This window comes from Nanorana parkeri, unplaced genomic scaffold, assembly GCF_000935625.1.
Source record: "Nanorana parkeri isolate BGI_ZX_2015 unplaced genomic scaffold, ASM93562v1 scaffold259, whole genome shotgun sequence".
Lineage (NCBI taxonomy): Eukaryota > Metazoa > Chordata > Amphibia > Anura > Dicroglossidae > Nanorana > Nanorana parkeri.
In genome coordinates, this window is record NW_017306527.1 from 1120663 (window position 1) to 1140256 (window position 19594).

General features: G+C 40.4%; 1 protein-coding gene across 1 annotated transcript in view; it reads left to right on the forward strand.

Annotated features, from left to right (window-relative positions):
* The window catches only part of LOC108787399 (vacuolar protein 8-like), a 56485-nt gene that overhangs the window by 6357 nt on the left and 30534 nt on the right, over positions 1-19594 (forward strand). The window contains exons 2-6 of the mRNA XM_018556936.1: positions 8525-8644; positions 9453-9572; positions 10252-10371; positions 10582-10704; positions 12323-12405. Coding sequence (XP_018412438.1) covers positions 8525-8644; positions 9453-9572; positions 10252-10371; positions 10582-10704; positions 12323-12405 — 566 coding nt within the window. The remainder of the gene's footprint in view (positions 1-8524; positions 8645-9452; positions 9573-10251; positions 10372-10581; positions 10705-12322; positions 12406-19594) is intronic.

Here is a 19594-nt window from a genome sequence, read left to right on the forward strand (position 1 = left end):
GAAAAGAAAAAAGCCGGGCGGGCCGTTCGGCATGGCGGTCATCGGAAACCCGCCCCTCAAGGGGCGTGGCTTGCGATAATCGCAAGTACGATCTGCCTATGCAAGATAGGCAGATCGTACGTTTTTTTAAAGTAACTTACAACCATCGCAAGACAAAAGTCTTGCAATGGTTGTAAGGTGTAAATTGCAAAACAATACCGGCGCCTTCAAATCCAATAAGAGCCCAGCAGTAAAAATACAGCAAACACGGTGGAGGCAGCTCCCACAGATTAGATGGAACACCAATCTATGAGAAAAAGAACAAAAGAGAGCGCTTCCATAGTGTAAAAATGTTATTTAATAGTAAAAACACGCAGCTCTAAGGCTGTACTTACAACAGTTCGGTAGAATAAAAAACGCGTTAACCATTTATCAATACAGGGATCGCGTTAACCATTTATCAATACAGGGATCGAGGTTACTGGTGTTTTACATCGCTCCAGATTCTCCCTGCCAGGGGTTCCGTCCTCTCACCCTATTCTACTGGTTTTTATTCTACCGAACTGTTGTAAGTACAGCCTTAGAGCTGCGTGTTTTTACTATTAAATAACATTTTTACACTATGGAGGCGCTCTCTTTTGTTCTTTTTCTCATAGACGGTTGTAAGGTGTGTGCCCAGCCTTAGACATTTCACAAACGTGATGGAAGTGTCCCTCAGAGTTGTCACCGGGACAGGGAAGATTTTCTCTCTCACCTCTGCTCGTAAAAAAAGAATGTACAAAAAGCACAAAGACGCTGTTGCTCAGGTGTGAATTAGGACTTAGAGAGGGTGAGCTCCAAAACAACATATTTACAAAAGGGAATATTCAAACTTGTATGTGCAGTCAGATGAAGGAAAACATCACAGAAAGCTCAATAGCTCTGGCAAGGCAGCCCTCACACAGCAAGACTTCCCTCAGTGGTTACCTGACAGTAGATCAATCCGTCAGAGTCCAAAATAATTTTTAATTGTTGGTACTCCTCTATCAGGGCTTACAAAGTCCATAAAACATAGTTCTAGTCATAAAATGTTATGTGTAAAGATGCATGTATATGTGTATATACCACAAATTATAAAGCACCACATAACCACAACAAAATTATCACATGAGCTTCAATTGTCTCATTTTATTAGAAATGTAGAAAGAATAAAATAATATATATGTTAAAAATGCTAAACATACATACATACATACATACACAGGGCTTGAAAAATGTTATAGCGTCTCACCAGTCAGTCAAAAATGTCACCAGTCAGCATGACCGGACTATAGCCTTGCAATTTATGTTAAAAAAGTTTGGGGACAGATAGAGCTTTCTTTTGGAGGTATATAATCACCACGGGGCGGGGGGCGTTACTATATAATAAAAAAAGTACCATAAATGTAGAAAAAAACAAAAGTTTCCCTACGTTATGTTATAAAACATGTATCCTTACCCGTATTTTTAGTAAAACATAAAAGACGGGGTCACGTCGGGTAAATAGACACCAAACATGTCAAGCCTTAAAATTGCGTGCGCCCGCAAAATTGAAAAAAACGCCCATAGGCGACGATTAAAACGCTTTTACTGTTTATCAGTAAAAGCGTTTTCCCCATAGTTCTCCTTAGGTAACGGGAGGACACAAACTAGCGTCCTCCCGTCACTCTAAGCTCAGTATGTAGGGAGCTGCTACTCGCGGTATACTGAGACGCCGCAGCTGAAGCGGATCCCAACAATTATGTCTGGATCCGCCCAGCTGCGTGAGTGACAGATGGCTCTGCCTTTCTAGAGGCAGAGCCAGCTGTACCTGCCCCTCCCCCATGCGTTCCGCCAGTCAGCACTGGCGGGTCGGAGCGGGGGGAATCCATACGCTCCCATGTCACGGCAGAGAGCCGTGACAGGATCGAGATGTGAGCGAACGCTGGTATGTGTTCGCTCACCTCACGATCTACTGAGCCGAACTGTGACAGTCTCATGTCACAGGTCAGCTAGAACTATGAGGTGAGTGAAAAGCACTCCTCATAGTTCTCCTTTAGGCTGGGTTCCCACCTAGGCGTTCAAAATATGCACGTTTACGAGGGCTATCCGGCTGTATCCTAATGGATACGCGTGGAAATACGCCCCAAAGAAGCTCCTGTACTTCTTTGGGCGTAGGGCGTTTTTCAGCACGTTCTGACACGCTGAAATACGCCCAAGTGAGAACCATGTCCATAGGAAATAATGGGATTTCATTTGCTGGGCGTTTTACAGCGCGTCGATCAGCGCTGTAAAACGCCCAGGTGTGAACCCGGCCTTAATGGCTCTAAAATTATTGCTCTCACTCCGACGTTTGCGGCAATATGCAACATGTGCGGCATGTAGGCGCACCTGACTCATATGTGTGTGTATGTCGGGGGCGGGGACTTAAAAAAATGTTTAAAAAAAATAAATGTTATGCTTCTTTATTTTGTTTAATGAATCTTTCATTTTTGTATTACTTTTTTTTTTTTTTTTTTACACACACAACTTTATTGCTATTACATGGGGGGCTAAGAAGCCCCCTATGGGATAGCCAATTTACATGACAGGTCCTCTTCATGGAGACCTCAGGGGTCTCCAAGACCTAAGGACCTCCAGAGAAGCTGATGAAGCAGAGATCGGCTTCATCAGCTTCTCTAGCTGGAGAGTGACACTGAATGCAGGAAGTGATGTAATATACATCACTTCCTGCATTCGGGGACTGAGAGGAGATCAAAGGAAGCGGCAACGGCAGTGACAGCTGCTGATACAAGCGATGGAGCGTCTCTCGAGACTCTCGATCGCTTGACTGTAAAGCTCCCGGCCAGCCGTTGTAATTACTGCTCGTCGGGCTCCATTGTAATTAAAGCTGCTCGTCGGGCTCCATTGTAATTAAAGCTGCTCGTCGGGCTCCACCGTCCTCTCGTCGCAGACTTTTTTTCAAGATTATATATATATATATATACATATAATCTATCTCGAATATTGCACCTTTTCACAATATTCTAATTTTCTGAGATTGTGGATCTGGGTTTTCATGAGCTGTAAGCCATAATCATCACAATTATGACAAATCGCGGCTTGAACTATCTTGTTTTGCATGTAATGAGTCTATCTCATATATTAGTTTCACCTTTTTAAAGTTGCATTAGTGAAATAAATGCACTTTTGCACGATATTCTAATTATTCGAGTTTCACCTGTATAACGTCTTCGCCTAGTCTATCTGTGTGGTTGACATTCCCAGTGCATTACTGCCATTAGATGGAGACAAAATAGTGACAAAGTACCTGGATTTGCAAGGTTTGTCCTATTTGTGTGGCTGACCATTCAGGAATGTGAAAGATTCGGCATAGGTGTTCTGACTCCTGGACAGGCAACGTCTGCGTTCCAGAGGATCTCCACTGTCTCCTTGGTTTGTGTTGTCAGATTGCAGGATTGTGAATTAAAGCGCCACACTCTGTTATCAGTGGATATATCTTTATTAGATATAAGGTTGAGGGGTCAGTATAGAAATGCCCAATACATTTTGGGGCTCATTCAATTACCCCCTTCATCAGGGTTTGTCCAGTGTGTGAGAATGCATAAAGCTCCTCGCCATCTGACTTGGCAGCCGAGAAATTTAGGAAATTCCTCTTCTCTTCTCCATTAGTAAATCATCCCAGTCATGTCCATACACTAACATATCATAGGTATTGTGCAGTGTCTGTATTGCAGTAGCTCCACAGCTCTCCATAGAAAGATAAAGCCTAGAGTGCAAATGTAGAATCCAGATATGCACATTCTACCCATATCCGCATGTCCGCATGTAAGTGGCAGTATTCTGCTGGTTTGACAGACTTGTACATATCTCATGTGCTGGTAACAAATTCCTCAAAGCTCTTTTTACTTTAGAGGACACTTTGCTGTTCCAATGTCTGACACAGAAACTTTTTTTTTTTTTTTAATTCCTAAAATTACACTCTTGATTATACTGGATTTTTTTATATGGCCACCTATACAGGAGACTATAGTCATCCCGCTTTATGACTGAGTCTGCATTTAACCCTTGCTGTGCGGGGGTAGCTCCACTGCATGTTGTTGAAGGATTCCACAATGGCCTTCATAGAATTTTTAAAGAGGAACTCCAGGTAAAGAAAAAGCACATGCAGTGGGGCTACCCCCGCCCTGCAAGGGTTAAATGCTCGTTTTGTCTAGAGGGGTCAAAGCAGGCTTGCTTACCTGACCCTCAGTGGTATGCCAGTCAGCGCTCAACTCTCTCCCCCTTCGCTTTAGCTATGGAATATCTTTCGCCATCCTCACGTAAAATGCAAGTCAATGGACCTGCATTAGACGTGATGACAACAGCGGCTCTTAGACCACTAGATTCCAAGGCAGAAGTGGCTGCATGGACCGGTCTAGCAGTCTTCATGGATCAAGTGAGTTATACAGCTAAACAAAATGAGCACTTAAAGCGTATCCAAACCCAATAAAAAGAATAATATATATTGCAGCTCATCAGTCCTTCTAATATGGTGGTTGCATTAGTTTTTTCATTTTTATTTTTTTTCCCCCCATTGTTCTTTTCACTTGGTGAGCCAGCCAGTAACAAACCTTCCTGTCTTAGGGTGGCTCCACTCTATGGAAGAACAGAGCCACCCTTGGACAGCAGCATTGTCATCCACCCTGTGGAGTATCTGAATAGCCCGTATAGCAGCCCTTCGGTTCGACTGAACCGAAGGGCTCCGGCGGCCAAAGTGAGCGAAAGGATCAGCCGAAGCTACCGCTAGATCCTTCGGCTCCTTCGTAAATAACCCTCTTAGTGATCACGTTCTCTGGGTCCCTTCAGACACCTGCATTTTTTATGTCAGTTTTGAGAAAGGTCTCTCTCGCTTCCCATTGACTTACATTTTATACTGGGTTTCAATTAGGTATTTGGGCAAGTACTCATGCTTGCCCAAATGCTCCCGATACTGAAACTTCCGGTTTCAGGAAGCCGTCACTTTATGAAGAGGGAGCATGGAGCCGGCTTCCCGGCCAATCGGAAAGCCGGGCAGCATGTAATGACTCGCCGCCCGGCTTCCTGATTGGTGAGGAAGCTGGCTCCATGCCTCCTCCTCACCTGGTGTTATCCGTACTCGTACTTGATAGTGAAAAAACAGTATCGTCTGTGCATCCCGAGTTTAAATTTACCCCGATTTTTCTATTTACAACCATTCTCTCAGGAACCTAATTCCAGCATTAATGGCTACCTGTACAGTGTTGTCCTTTTTATAAAAGGAAGAAACTAACACAAAGCCCTCCTTTTTTTTTTTGTTTTTTTTTTGTTTTTTTTACCCTTTCTCGCTTTTAGTCACATGGACGTTTTTTTAAACGTTTTGAGTCTCTTCATTTTTTCAGTAAACATATTTGTTCTTTTGTCTCAGAAGGATCTGTAGTCAATAGATGTCACTAGAAACATCTACCTGAACACCTGCAATTTGTCGCCTGTTTTCAGACAAATTATGTTATCACGCCAGATAATTTAGAAAAGCATATGTAATTCACAGAAGTATTTACTTTACCTAGAGGAATTATTTCAATATCTGGTACCCTCATAAATTTTATAGTTGTAAATTTAAAGTGTTGTTAAACTGTCGTGCCATACATCATTCTTTTGTTGTTGTCCACATTTGTCTCTGCATTCTTGCAGCACAATCTTCAAATCAAATGTATGCCCCTGGTATATTCACCTATAAGGTGGCTCCACTGCCATGTAGGGTCTCCCTGGAGACACCATGACCTGCATGCTCCCAGCTGGGACTTCTGTTTGGGAGGAGGAGGGACTGCAATTAGAGAAGGCACTAATGCATAGTATGGCTGAGTGCAACTAACCATGGGATCTCTAGTCCTAATGCATATGTCCATCTGACGGTACATGTTTGGGAGGGAGGGGAGTCTGGGAATGAGGCATCATGCGACATGTAGTCCCAAAGCAGGAGATGACCTGACACTGCATTGAGCTCTCCCCTATCTGGACATTTGGGGAAACAGCGCTCTGTGATGTAGATCAGATGGCACTGAGTTGACAAAATTTAAGTGTTTGCACACACATTTGCTGTAATTAATGTACTGGGGAATGTTTCCCTGATTTGTTACAATGCAGTCATTCAAAAAAGCTTAAAGGAGGACTATGAGGTGAGTGTTTTTTCACTCACCTCATAGTTCTAGCCGACCTGTGACAATGAGACTGTCACAGGTCGGCTCAGTAGATCGGTAAGTGAGCAAACACATACCGGCGTTTGCTCACTTCTCGATCCTGTCACGGCATTCTGCCGTGACAGGGGAGGGGCTGGATTCCCCGCTCCTCCAGCGCTGACTGGCAGAACGGACAGGAGAGGGGGCGGGTACAGCTGGCTCTGCCTCTAGATAGGCAGAGCCAGCTGTCACTCACGCAGCTGGGCGGATCCAGACATAATTGTCGGGATCCGCTTCAGCTGCGGCGTCTTAGTACACCGCGAGCTGTAGCTCGCGGTATACTGAGTTTAGGGTGACGGGAGGACGCTAGTTTGTGTCCTCCCGTTACCTTAAGTAGAACTATGGGGAAAAGCCCTAACCCCATAGTTCTCCTTTTTAAGGTAAAGTCCACTTTTTGAAAAGAAAAAAAAATGTGCACTTCTTCATAAAAGAAAAAAGGTGCATGTAATTATAATAGTAATAATAATAAAAAAAAATTTGCATTTGAGCCATTAAAGCGTTGCATCCGCGATCAGTAGATTAAGGGGGCAATGCATTGGCTTTTGAAGACCCCTCCTCCCATCCATGTACAGGAAGAATGAATGGACTACAAGTGAAGTGACTTACCTTGCTTGTATTCCATTCAGAAATACAAGTCCCTCTGCAGTTGAGGCTGACTTGTAGTTTCTTAATTTACAGATCCTGTCAAAGGATCTGTAAATGGATGATGCAGTGGTGTGGGAGGAACCACTCCTAGACATGCCAAATTCAAAATACAGCTACAGCCTGCGGGGAGAAGAGGTTGCGCTTCAGGTAAGTAGGGGGGCAGGTTGAGGCGGTGGTAGCTGATGTGACCATGTTTCAAGGTACACCCAGAATATGGTCCCAAATGTAAACTTAGCCTTAAATACTACTTTAATAATCCTGCTGGTAGATAAGAATATAATTGTTGTTGTTTTTGGAAAGGTTTTGCATATAAAAGATCTCTTACAAGGAAACATATATTTAACAAATCTAGCAATCGCTGTTTTATATCTATCGGTCGCGTGGCAGTACCAGATGTTGGATGTGTACAGGATGACATACTTTACAACATAGCCTGGCAAAGATGAACACATTCCGACCATACTGATCATCACCGATAAGACACAATGTCATCCCTTCCACCAGAACTGCAAGTTGTCATCTCCATCTAAACCACTCCTGCTTTCTGGCAAACTTTGATGTGTATATAAACGGAGTTTGTTAGGTGATGCTTGATGTAATTAGGAAACCAGAATAGCAACGCTGTGTATAAATGGCACATTCTTATATCTGAGTGTGATGTTTATACTGTATAATTAGTATGCGTTTAGATTTTACCAATAACTGATGGAAATATTTTTGATTATTTTCTCATGCTGTTAATCTGAGGTTATCTGATTTTTATCTTTTATTTTTTTTTATGGGAATCCTATATTGTAAATTGGTCATTCTTATTTCTGTTTATAATCTTATAATCTATTTATAATCTTATCTATTTCATATTATCTTTTTATTTGTAGAAAATGTTTATTTTATTTTTTTAAACCAAACATTTTAAAGTGACATTAAACCCTCAGATTTTTTAACATAAACCAATACTGTAATGTGTGCCTTACTGTAATCCATGGTAGTTTCCTTTCTCTTTGCTGCTCTTCCTTTTAAATCCTCATGTCTTCTCATGCTAGGGGAGAACTTCCCTTTGCAGCTGACTGCCTCTTCCTGTAGTGCTGGCTCAGGTTGCAAACCTATACACAGACACCATGTAGCCATTCCAGAGACAAGGCAGTCTGCTGCAAAACAGAAGTTCTGCCCAGCATGAGAACATATACAGATTTAAAAGGAAGAGCAGCAAAGAGAATGGAAACAACCATGGATTACAGTAAGGCACACATTACAGTATTGTTTTATGTTAAAAAAATCTGAGGGTTTAATGTCACTTTAATACAGGATGTTTTGGTGTTTATAGTGAATGCTGTTTTTTGTTTGAGAAAGCCCAGCACTAGCTCTGCAGTTGTTGACTATTGTGCAGGCTGAACATCTAAACAGCAGCCTCACTTCTGTCCAGGATAGGAGGAGGTGGTCTTTCCGTCATCTGTGTGATTTTTTTTTTTTTTTTTAGCTGTATGTGCCTAACCTAACGTCTTACTATATTGGTCTGTATTCTTAACACAGCAGTACAATACTCTCTCTTTCCACCTGCAGGTTGCAAACTTATATACAAATATTTATATGTTGAAAACAATGTGCATTCACTTTAAAATGGAAGACTTTTTTTATTAAGTTTGTAAACACATCTTCTTCTTCTAAAGGTTTAAACGAGTCCCCAGTAGGAAAAGAGACTTTGGATGCCTTGATGATCTTGGCCTTCTCAGAAAATGCTGATCTACAACATTCTGCTGCCCTTTACTACTTGCATATGAGCCAGCATAGTAAGTGTCCAGATACTTTAATATACTTTGTAATATACCATTGTCACAGAATAGATCCAGTGCTTACTTTTATATAGCAATTTCCAAATGTGGAGTACAGTATTGAAGGAGTTGTAGTCCCACCATATACTATCCTGTTATAACATCAGCAGTGTAATAAACAACTATAGTTTGTGTTTCTATGATAATGCAATCAAAACTTTAAAAGAAAAAAATCATTTTTATGTAGTGAGTGCTGCCTTCTGTCTGCCCCTCACTTTACAACCACTTCCTAAATTCTCAGTGAGCTTTGCATCTCTTTGCCTGCTACTTAATGTGATGCAATCTCGATTTCTCAAGACTACATATCCCATCATCCATTGTTTCCAGCAAGCGATGAACATGTTACATTGTGGGAAGTTCAGATGTTGAGTTGTACTTCAGACGGCAGGCTAAGTTAGAATGGTGACACAGAGAAGGCACTATTCACAGGGCTAATTTAAATTGTGTCACTGCATTGAGGAATTATGAGCATCTTCTTTAAATTTAGACTTCTCGATGGATATGGTTATTAGGAGTGGGATAGAACGTATGGAAACTCAATATAGAAATGCATATTGATTTTTAGTTTTTGACCATAGATACCCTTTTGTTTTAATGTCGCTAGGAATAGGTAGTTTAGGCCAGTGTGCTGATATTGTATTGTAACTGCAGGATTATGCAGTTTGTCATAGGCATTTGCTCTAAAATGCATAAAAAAAGCTTTGTATACTAAACTGCCTTAACCTGATGTGGCATTAAATCGTATTTCACTTGCCTATCTCATCAGTGAATACACAGCTGCCAGCAGAGTTCTTGGAGCCATATCAGCCTTTGCTACAGTCTGGTGACCTGGAGGTTCAACAGATGTCTTCCTTGTCTCTTGTGAATTTTCTTCTTGAAGGAAACTGTAAGTGGTCATTACAAAATAACTGTCTTTATTTAAACTGCTTAAATATTGCCATTTATGCATATTAGAAAATATAGTTTTCTAAAGATGGAAGGACCAAACAAAGTGTCAGTTAATATGGCATTACAGTGATGCTTAACTCAGGAGTCCAATCCTAAAAAAGTATTCAAGTACCTTTTTAACTATTAACAAAAATGTTTCTTATTTGTCTATGATTCGGCTGTAGATCCTCAAATCATCTCTGAATTCATGCTGACACTGTTCTTCCTTCTGCAGGGTGGCTACTTTTGTTCCCCATGGTCCCTGTGTGTGTTGTAAAGTAGCCACCGCTCCAAGCTCACTATTGTGATGAACTACAATCTCAATACAAATACATAAACTGAATGTGAGGTTGTAGTGACTATGGGGAACATGCTTTAGCCATAATGGGATGACACCTTCGTGTATCGGTTTCTGAATATATAGGCAAGAGCGGATTCTTGATGTGACAGTCATTTAATTCCTACAGTCTTCAAGGCTTCAAATCCAAGCTTATACTTTATTCTTGTAGTTGAACTTGTATGCTCGTGTAGCACAAATATAGTGTGACTAGTTCTCCAGTAAGATTTGAGAACACTTTTTTTTCTTTGTAGGTAAATGTATGATCATTATACCTTACTGTTTTTATTTTTGTGTACAGTGAATAAGGAGCTTGTTGTCCAGGTGGGATTGCTTGAGCCAATACTTGAGCTGCTGGAGTCAGGGGATTCCGCTGTACAGTGTAACTCCTGCGCATGCATCATGACTTTGGCCATCTCTGGTGAGCAGTAGATACCCACCATTGTGTGTGTGTATGTAACTATTTTCATACTCTTTACTTCATTATTTCAACTTATTTTTCTGTGGTCATTTTTCCACAACTTTAACATACTGAACTGAAAAGCATGAGGGCAAATGTATAAATGTAGCTATGTACCGATTGCATATACTGTAATAAAATCTAATTTTCAATGTATGTTTTATTTTTCAGAATCAAACCGGGAGGCCATTGGTATTGCTGGAGGGATCCTTCCTCTTCTCACATTGGCAAAATCTTATGATCCCAGAGTCCAGCAGAACGCTGTTGGGGCTATTCTGAACTTGACTCGATCAGGTTACTATACATATGTTTCCTAGTGAATGTGGTGTATGGGTGAGGTAGTGCTAGAACTTGTTGGTGGTGAGTGTGTCTGTGGCAGCTCAACTCTTGGAGGGTCCTGTAAATGTAGGTAACTTAAGCATGTTAGGATTGTGGCAGCTGGTGATGATTAAAATTGAAAGTCTTGAAGACCCCAGCCAGTCGAGGAAATATTATCACTATTAGTGTTTTGAAGTAAAAGATAGCCAATGGGTTATGGGGGATTGAGGATCTTCTTTAGGGTTTTGGTATTGTTAGATCTGTTGGCTGTGTGCACTACAGACTGTGTTCCTTACTCCAAATTGGTTTTGGCCAGCCTTAGTCCAGCTAAGTTATCCATATTGTATAAGCAACATCTGAACTGTAAAGCCAGACATACATGGCCAATCCAAACATCAGACTACAAGTGTCCAAAATCTGCAAACGGTCTTAGATCAGTAGTAGCTGTGTAGAATTGTCTCTACAAGTAGTGGATTTGTTCACTTTTTATTTAATTTATGTTGTTAAATGGGAGTGATTGCTGGGCAGTAACAGAGACTTCCCACTATGTGTGGTCTGTGGTCCATGTGGAAACAATCACTAACTATTAATTATTGGAAGCATTGCTTTAGCTATCTTGCAGATATCAGACTCTTTATAACCAGTGAACCTGTGTCTAGGCTTTGGTCAATCAAGTATTTTGACAGCTGCTCCTGCTATCTAAGAAGAAATCACTGTTAATTATCTGTATTTGTGGCAAAGTAGTGGTAGCAGGGGAAGAGGTGCAGGATGTACGAGATGCTTCCTTGAAACTTTGTTGAATTTGTTTAGGGTGTATCTCCTACTTCCAAGGTCCTCAGGTGGTTGAAACAAGCCGTCGCTGATCTATGTAGCTGCATGCACTGTGGAGCAATTTAACTTCAAAGTTCACAACAGAAATAATGAAATAATTGTCTAAGCTGCCACAGCGGTGTGAACTGAGCTGCAAATAGAACTGAGTAGAGCTCAACTTTAGTGCTTCTTTAACTACCTTACGTCCATGGCCGTTTGTGAACGGCCAGATGGACGTCTGCTCAGAGCGGGAGGGCGTCTTAAGACGTCCTGCCCCTCCCCCCCTCTCGTGTACTTTTAGTATGCACTACTCCACAATGCTTGCAACTACAGGGATCACTAAGAAATTGTTTCAAAGCTTACTTACTGCTAGTTAAGATAATGTAAATACTTCAATGTCCATGGATTGCCTACAGGTTTACTCCAGGTTTAATTCAAATTTGAAAGATCAGATATAATGTTAAAGAATAATAGTATACCACGTGAATTGTAATTTGATAGAATGTTTCATAACAACCTCCATGTATATTGAAAATGCAGTTAAAACTTTTATACTGTTATAAATATGGTAGAGATCTTTTTATTTTAACTTCTTATCAAAATACATATTGCTCTAAAACGAAGCTACTTTGCATTTGGTGTTTTTATATCATTTGTTTTGCTTTTCTTTTCCTTTTTTGAACATTGCCCTATCACATTTAAAACTAACATGTTGTGGATGAGTCTTCAGAAAATATTACGTGCCCAAATTATTTCATGGGTATTTCTGCAAATGTCATTGCAGAGCGCATAAAAAGCATCTTGTGCCAGGAAGGAGCTTTGCCAGTCCTAACTCTGCTTCTGCAGTCAGCTGATTCAGAAATTCAGGTATGAAATAGTGGAATGCTATAATCCTAGATGAATGGAGAGATTGTTCGTATGTGTTAACCACATGACTGTTAGAATCTTACCCTCAATAACCCTAACCTTCTTTATGTCAGCTGATACTTGTGGTGTTGTGACCCAAGGTCACTCTGGTCAGAAGATTTGACTTTTCCCTTTCTACAAACTTTCTACAGAGTGAATAGGCAAAACTATAGCAGCCCATCTCTCCCTTTTATCTAACTAAAAGGAGTATTGGGTGCAATATTTTTTGGGAAAGCAACCATTAAATATTTAATCTGTTATCAACTCCTATCCTCTTTACTCGTATTCATGGCTGTTCATATCAACAAGATTTTGAAGTGTTCATTTAAAAGGAACCTTTAGGATGGAAGTAATTGAGTTGCCATTGATGACCTGTTCATTTTTTCATGATCATCATCCTTGCTTTACTGCTTGGTGTAAGGTACTGGCCGTGGTCTGGTAGGATCTCAGCTACAGACAGTAATGCACCATGGAATAAGTAGTAACAGGACTAAGTTGTGGCAATCAAAAGCAGTGTTTTAATCCAAGTAAAGTCACATAGCAACAAACTGATAAGCATGGAACATGCAGTGGTTGTAATCCAAGTAAAGTCTATGAGCAGGTAATAGTAATGGTTGAAACAACCAGCAATGATGAATAGAAGTTCACCAGCTGGCCATAGGACACAGTGAATTGAGGTCATTGTTACCTGCAGGTTAGAGGCTGCCTGTGGCAGTATGCTGTGGTAAGAATCAGCTGTCCCAAGTGGGTTGCAGGACAGAGTCCTGAGAAGTGGTGTGGGGATTTAGACTCGTCTGGATCTCCTATCAGCACAGTAGGTCGGTATCTTCCTCCTTGCACGGACACTGGCTCACTGTGCAATCGTGGCTTGAAACAGCTGAGGCGGGGGAGCCAGCGAGCTCCGCACCTGGACTGGAGATCAGGCATGTATGTTACACTTGGTCACTGATTCATATGGGGAGCATGGGGCAAAAGAGGATGGGTCAGAGGTATTTAAGACCGAAATGTGCAGATGAGTGCTTTTGGTTTTAGTTCTTCTGGGATGCCCTGTAAGAAATGTAAGAATATATACATACTTATGATTCAGGCTCTCTACATGATCTAGTAGATGTATGTCTCCAATGAAAGTGAAAGAAGCCTGTGTGCAGGGCGTGTTTGTGCCCTTTTGCACTGTGGTCACAGTAGTTGCATTTAGTGTCCCAGATGTATATATTTGACATTTGCTCAATATTCTTTGTCTAGTTTTTACTAGGTTGGGTTTAAAACAACCTACTTTACCCAACAACATTGTCAATCATGAAACTCGTTTAAGTGGCTGCCCCACTTGTATCTGTAGTAGTAATTGTTCAATCTATAGTAAACTATAATGCTGTAGTATCTATTACTTGTTTTTGTAAAGCTCGAAAATACCTATTTTTACCTCTTCTGCATTACTTTTGAATAGGCATCTAATAATAATAATAATAATAATAAATACTAAGAGCTTGGCTATCTGTAACTAGGACTGTCTCTGGGGGCAAACTGTAACGCTGACGGTGGTCCTTCAATGGTATTATATGATGTCAAAACACATGGTTTGTAGTGTTGCAAAAAGCTAGTGTGTGTGTGTGTGTGTGTGTGTGTGTGTGTGTTTGTTTCACTTCTTATTATAAAGTAGTGTAGATGACGACAAATAATTGTTTTCACTCATTGCTTCCATTGACTTTGGGCATGGTTGTTGTTTGTTCTAGCCACAGAAATGTGAAGGTGTGACTCAATGCATTGAGTGTTACTAACATACGCACAACTGTTTTACTAGTTCTAAGATGGAAAACATATCTAAACACAACAGTTTGAAACGTGAGGCCTCTTAGGATATCATCTTAGAGCAAAATAATTACTTTGGATGAGTTGAGTTGTAGGGATTATATTACCCTGAGGAAGCCCACAGTGAAGTTTTTCCATCCTTTCTTCTTTGATCCTGCTGCTGTAAGTGTGGGGTTCCTATAGTCTGCGTGCCCATGCTGACATTTTCACTGCAAATAAACGACAACTAGATGGCTTTAACGGGAAACCACATAAAACGTTCTATTTAAAATCACCTGGTCTTGAATGCTATCCACATTTCACACAGTTTTTGTGTGGCCAGAGTACAAAGTTACAGGATGCAGTTTAGAAAGGCCGTGTGTGTGTGTGTGTGTGTTCAGGGGCTGTACAACCACAGCAAGGAGGGAAGGGACCTGGCAGTAGTTTCAGCACTGCCTTAAAAAACAGCTGACTAGGAAACCTTCCAGCACAGGGGATCTCTTTTTTTTTCTTCTTCACAGCACAGTCACTGCAGACAAACATTTGCACGGACCATCTAAATGCATGTGTATCCGGAGTGTATTGTAATTGTCTGCTGAAGTAGCAAATTGTAACACTAGAAAAGACCATGCTGTAAGACAGTTATTAATGGGGGCAGGTCTTCAGAATAGGACTCTCAGGTACCTGTATCTTTGCCCAAGAAGTAAAATGCATAGTTTAAAAAAACAAAACCATACATACATTTCTGCAATACATGCACATTTACTGGTACTTGTATCCCTTTAAAGACCCTGCAAGAATAGAAAAATACCTGTTGATCTACTATAAATGCACTCCGCTCTTTAACTTTGCAAGCACATTTGTGAAAATCTCCGTTTGTTTTCTGTCCCTATTCACACAGTATACTTAAAATACATTTTTTGAAATATTTCTTATCTGTTTAGTGGTGTCTGTTGAGCATGCCTTTGGACAGACTACAAGCTTCTCTACAATTTCAAAGTGGCAGGAAACTCTTGCTGTCCCCATAGAAAGACTAGAGACAAGTCCATGTTCATGCCTACGAGTAATGTAGCTCAAATCATGGAGCTTCAAAACGCTCAACACAGGGAATTCCATTGTTTTCTATGACCTTTGTTTACACCTTAGCATTTTGTGACCTGCAGAAAAATGCATGTTGCTGGAAAAAGTACATTAGCTCCTTTTCTGCAGATTCTTGGGTACCAGCTGAAAAGCGTGACTTAAGTTATACATATCAAAAACACGCAAACTAGAAAAAACACTAGATAAAAATGCACAAAAACGTTGTTGCCTAAGTGTGACTGGGACCTGAGCTTTATTTTATTAATATACAATGCTTCTACAGCTATTGATTAGATCTTCCAGCACAGTACAGATGAGATAATTATGGCAAACATCAAGCCCCCTACATTTCAGAGGGGAAAAAAAAGTTTATCTAAACTTTTTTTCAGTAAAGAGCAAAAAGAGAGAAGCAAAAATGTAAGCAGAATTTTATTTTTTTTAACAAGTTATGCTATGTGAATGAGAACAGGTAACAAACATAAAATAGGTGTTACCCCCAACTTAAAGTGACATTAAAGGATAACTCCCCCCCCACCCCCCAATGTTAATGTCAGCACTTACCTTAAATGATGTCTCTTAATCCGATCTTCCTCTTTCCTGATGTTTAGAATTACTGAAAATTTTTAGAAAAAAAGTTTTTTTTTACATTATGTTATAGAACAAACTAATTTTACCCACTTTTTTGGTAAAATATAAAAGACGGGGGTCACGTCGGGTAAATAGACACCAAACATGTCAAGCGTAAAAATTGCGCGCACTCGCAAAATCGCAAAAAACTAGCATACCCAAAATTGGCCATAGGCGACGCTTTAAAAGCTTTTACCGCTCATCAGTTTAGTGTTATCAGTGATTGATGGCCCTAGAACTATTGCTCTCATTCCGACGTTCGCGGCGATATGTAACATGTGCGGCGTAATGTGTGCAATCATCATTTTCGCAGGTATGCACACCTGACACATGTTTACATGCGTGTATGTAGGGGTGGGGACTTTAAAAAATGTGTTTTTGTTTTTTTAAATTCTTTTTTGTGTAACTTTAAAAAAATTGGGGGGGAAACTTTAAATTTTTTTACTATATTTTTCTTTTTTTTCACTTAGCAATAAAGTTATCACAGAGGGGGCTGAGAAACCCCCTTATGTGATAGCAAAAGAGGTGACAGGTCCTCTTTATGGAGACATCAGGGGTCTCCAAGACCCCTAATGTCACCTAGGACAGGACGTGTATACACGCCCAGTTACATCCCAAGAAGCTCCCGGCAAGCCGTGTATACACAGCGGCTGGCCGGGAGGTAGTTAAACTTTTTGCCTATATCTACTGCTTGCTAGCAGTAGATATAGGCAAAAAATGGAGGGTTTAGAACCCCTTTAACGGCAAAAGTGGAAATACACTTTAAGCCCTGTTGTGGACTGAGTAGTGTCAGCCCAGTCCTAATTGACTGATGTCTCTAACACGATTCAAGTGCACTAATAGAGACTAGCCCAAAATACACCCTTCTTTGCTCCATTCCAATCTGTTATGTCATCTTTGCACAAGGAATGCTGTTTCAGAGCAGAGACTATGGGTGTGCATGTAAATACACCCAACTGTAGACTCGTACAAGATATTTAGAACTCGCAAATGACAATTCTGCTTTTTATAGGGTTAAACAATCATTCTGCTGCATATTCCAGCAATAAACCAGGGTTATAAATGAGAAGTGGAACAAGGTCTTGAATATATTGTTGAGCTGGTAAAGCTTTAGGGATCATCATCATCAGAAACTTAATCTAAAGGGGGAAAAAGGTAGCCACTGCATAATGGGGTACATAGAACCATGCGTTTCCAAAGAATAGATAAAATGAGCTACAAAATATAAAAACTTGTAAAAAAGGTTGGAAAAACAGTATCCCATAGTTCTGATTGTGTGCATCCATAATGAGGAAAAGAGAACCGGAGCACAGATCAAGTGATTAGGTCCTGCTGCATCTCTAGTCATTTTTGTTGCCATAACTATATCTTAAAGTGACATTAAACCCTCACATTTTTTAACATAAAACAATACTGTAATGTGCGCCTTACTGTAATCCATGGTAGTTTCCCTTCTCTTTGCTACTCTTCATTTTAATTCTGTATCTTTTCTCATGCTGGGCAGAACTTCTTCTGTTTTGCTGCAGACTGCCTTGTCTCTAGAATGGATACATGGTGTCTGTGTGTAGGTTTGCAACCTGAGCCAGCACTACAGGAAGAGGCACTAAGCTGCAAAGGGAAGTTCTCCCCCAGCATGAGAAGACATGAGGATTTAAAAGGAAGAGCAGCAAAGAGACCATGGATTACAGTAAGGCACACATTACAGTATTGGTTTATGTTAAAAAATCTGAGGGTTTAATGTCACTTTAAGTTTGCAGTAAATATTTATTTTTAAATATTCTTTTAAACCGTAACACAAGCAAGGCAGATGGTATCTAGTATCTTCATGGTTGCAGATGTTCAAGCAACCATTTTTGTGGCCCTTGGCAACAAGGCAGAGTCTACATTTCTGGTTAATAAAAGTGAGAACCTGGTAATTGCCATGTACAGGCTTTATTCTTTCAGAACAGATTACAATTTTGCTTGGGAAAACTGCAAAAGTTGTAAAAGCCTTTTATGCCGCCATACCCACTGTCAGTGGTGTAGCTTGACATGCCAGGATATTATCTAGGGCCCCGAGCTTTAGCCCCATACCCACTGTTCTAGATTTTACATCTCTAACCCCTATGATATCCCCTGAGTCTAGTATTTCCACCCTATTATCTCCTGTACCTAAACCACTAACCCTCATGACCTTTCCTCCACACCTACCTCTCTATTTCCAACTCCTATAACCCTTGCTATCTTGCATAGTGGGTTCCCTCTCCTCTAGAAGATATAACTGCACCCTTGTTCAAAGTAATGATTATGGAGAAGCCCTTTGAAAAAGGCTAGGTAGGCCCTATTGGTCCTCCCAGGAGCAGGGGCCTTGTGTCAATGACAACCTCTGCTACCTCTGTTTTACATAATTGCCCACAGCGCATGTACACAATGCTTAAAGTAGTATTAAACACTCAAACTTTTTTTGTTCTCCACAATTGAATCCAAAGCAAATGCATATACTGTACATTGCCCAGCAAAGTATTTCTTTACATTTTTGCTCAAGCACTTATAGCCATTGTGTTTCTGAACAGCTGGCTACAACTCTCTCAGCTCAGCTTCCCTAAGCTTCCTGCCAAGTAGAAGATCACAGGGGACAGCACAGTCTTCAGCAGCTACCCATCTACTAGCAGGGGAGGGACTTGACTTGCTGTTGCTGTGTCTGTGTGTTTATGAGACACAAACCGCTTACTAGCACACACAAGGATGCTCCATACGACCCTGCGAGGGAAAGGATACACCCTAAAACAGAATATGTGGGCCAGTTCTCAGGGGGATCAGCTGATTTTGCAGGATACTAAAACTTTTCAACATCCAAGAGCAGCATCCATTGTAAGGGATTTCATCAGCATTTGAAGTGCATTTCCATGTTTGCAGTCAATTTTTGTTTCTATTCACACAGCATAACGAAAAAATATATGGAAAAAAAACAAAAAAAACTATTCTTACTGTTTATATGTTTGCAGCAGGCAACATGGCTGATTCCAGGTTTTTCTGAGCACCGTCACAGTAATCTGTCCTCATAGAAAGGCTTAGGAGTGAAATGTGAAGATTACGTTTCTCTCATTACCTTAGTTAACATACAAGCGAGAAACCCCTCACAGCACCTCCTAACATTACAAAAAAAGGAGAAGCAATTAGAAATTTTAACCCTTAAGCAGCCAAGAAACTCTAACCCAAGTAAAAAGAAATTTACTTTTCAAGAAGCTTTTTTTTTTTTTTTTTTTTTTTTTTAGCTTATGGGAACATGTAACAGATATAAAATAGATGTTATCCAAATTTGGCTGTAAAAGTTGAAATACACCTTTTTTACTTTTTTTACTTTAATATCACCTTAACAGTTTGTTGGGCCAAGGTGGGTAGAGCAGTTTAATAAAGATTTTTTAATATGGTCAACTGTAAATTATGACTTCCCAATCTCCATAAATGTAACACAAGATGCTGGCCATACATTTATCAATCCTGCCATTCAGTAAATGCAAATTTGGATCTAATCTAGCAAATCTTTCTTGTTTTTCACCAATATTTGGATCACTTGAGACCAGTTTCATGGCATATATTGCAATTTGAACTGGCCTATAGCAGGCTGGCTATTGCACCAGCCCACTACATGCTGTATTTACATTCAGCTGCCACCTGC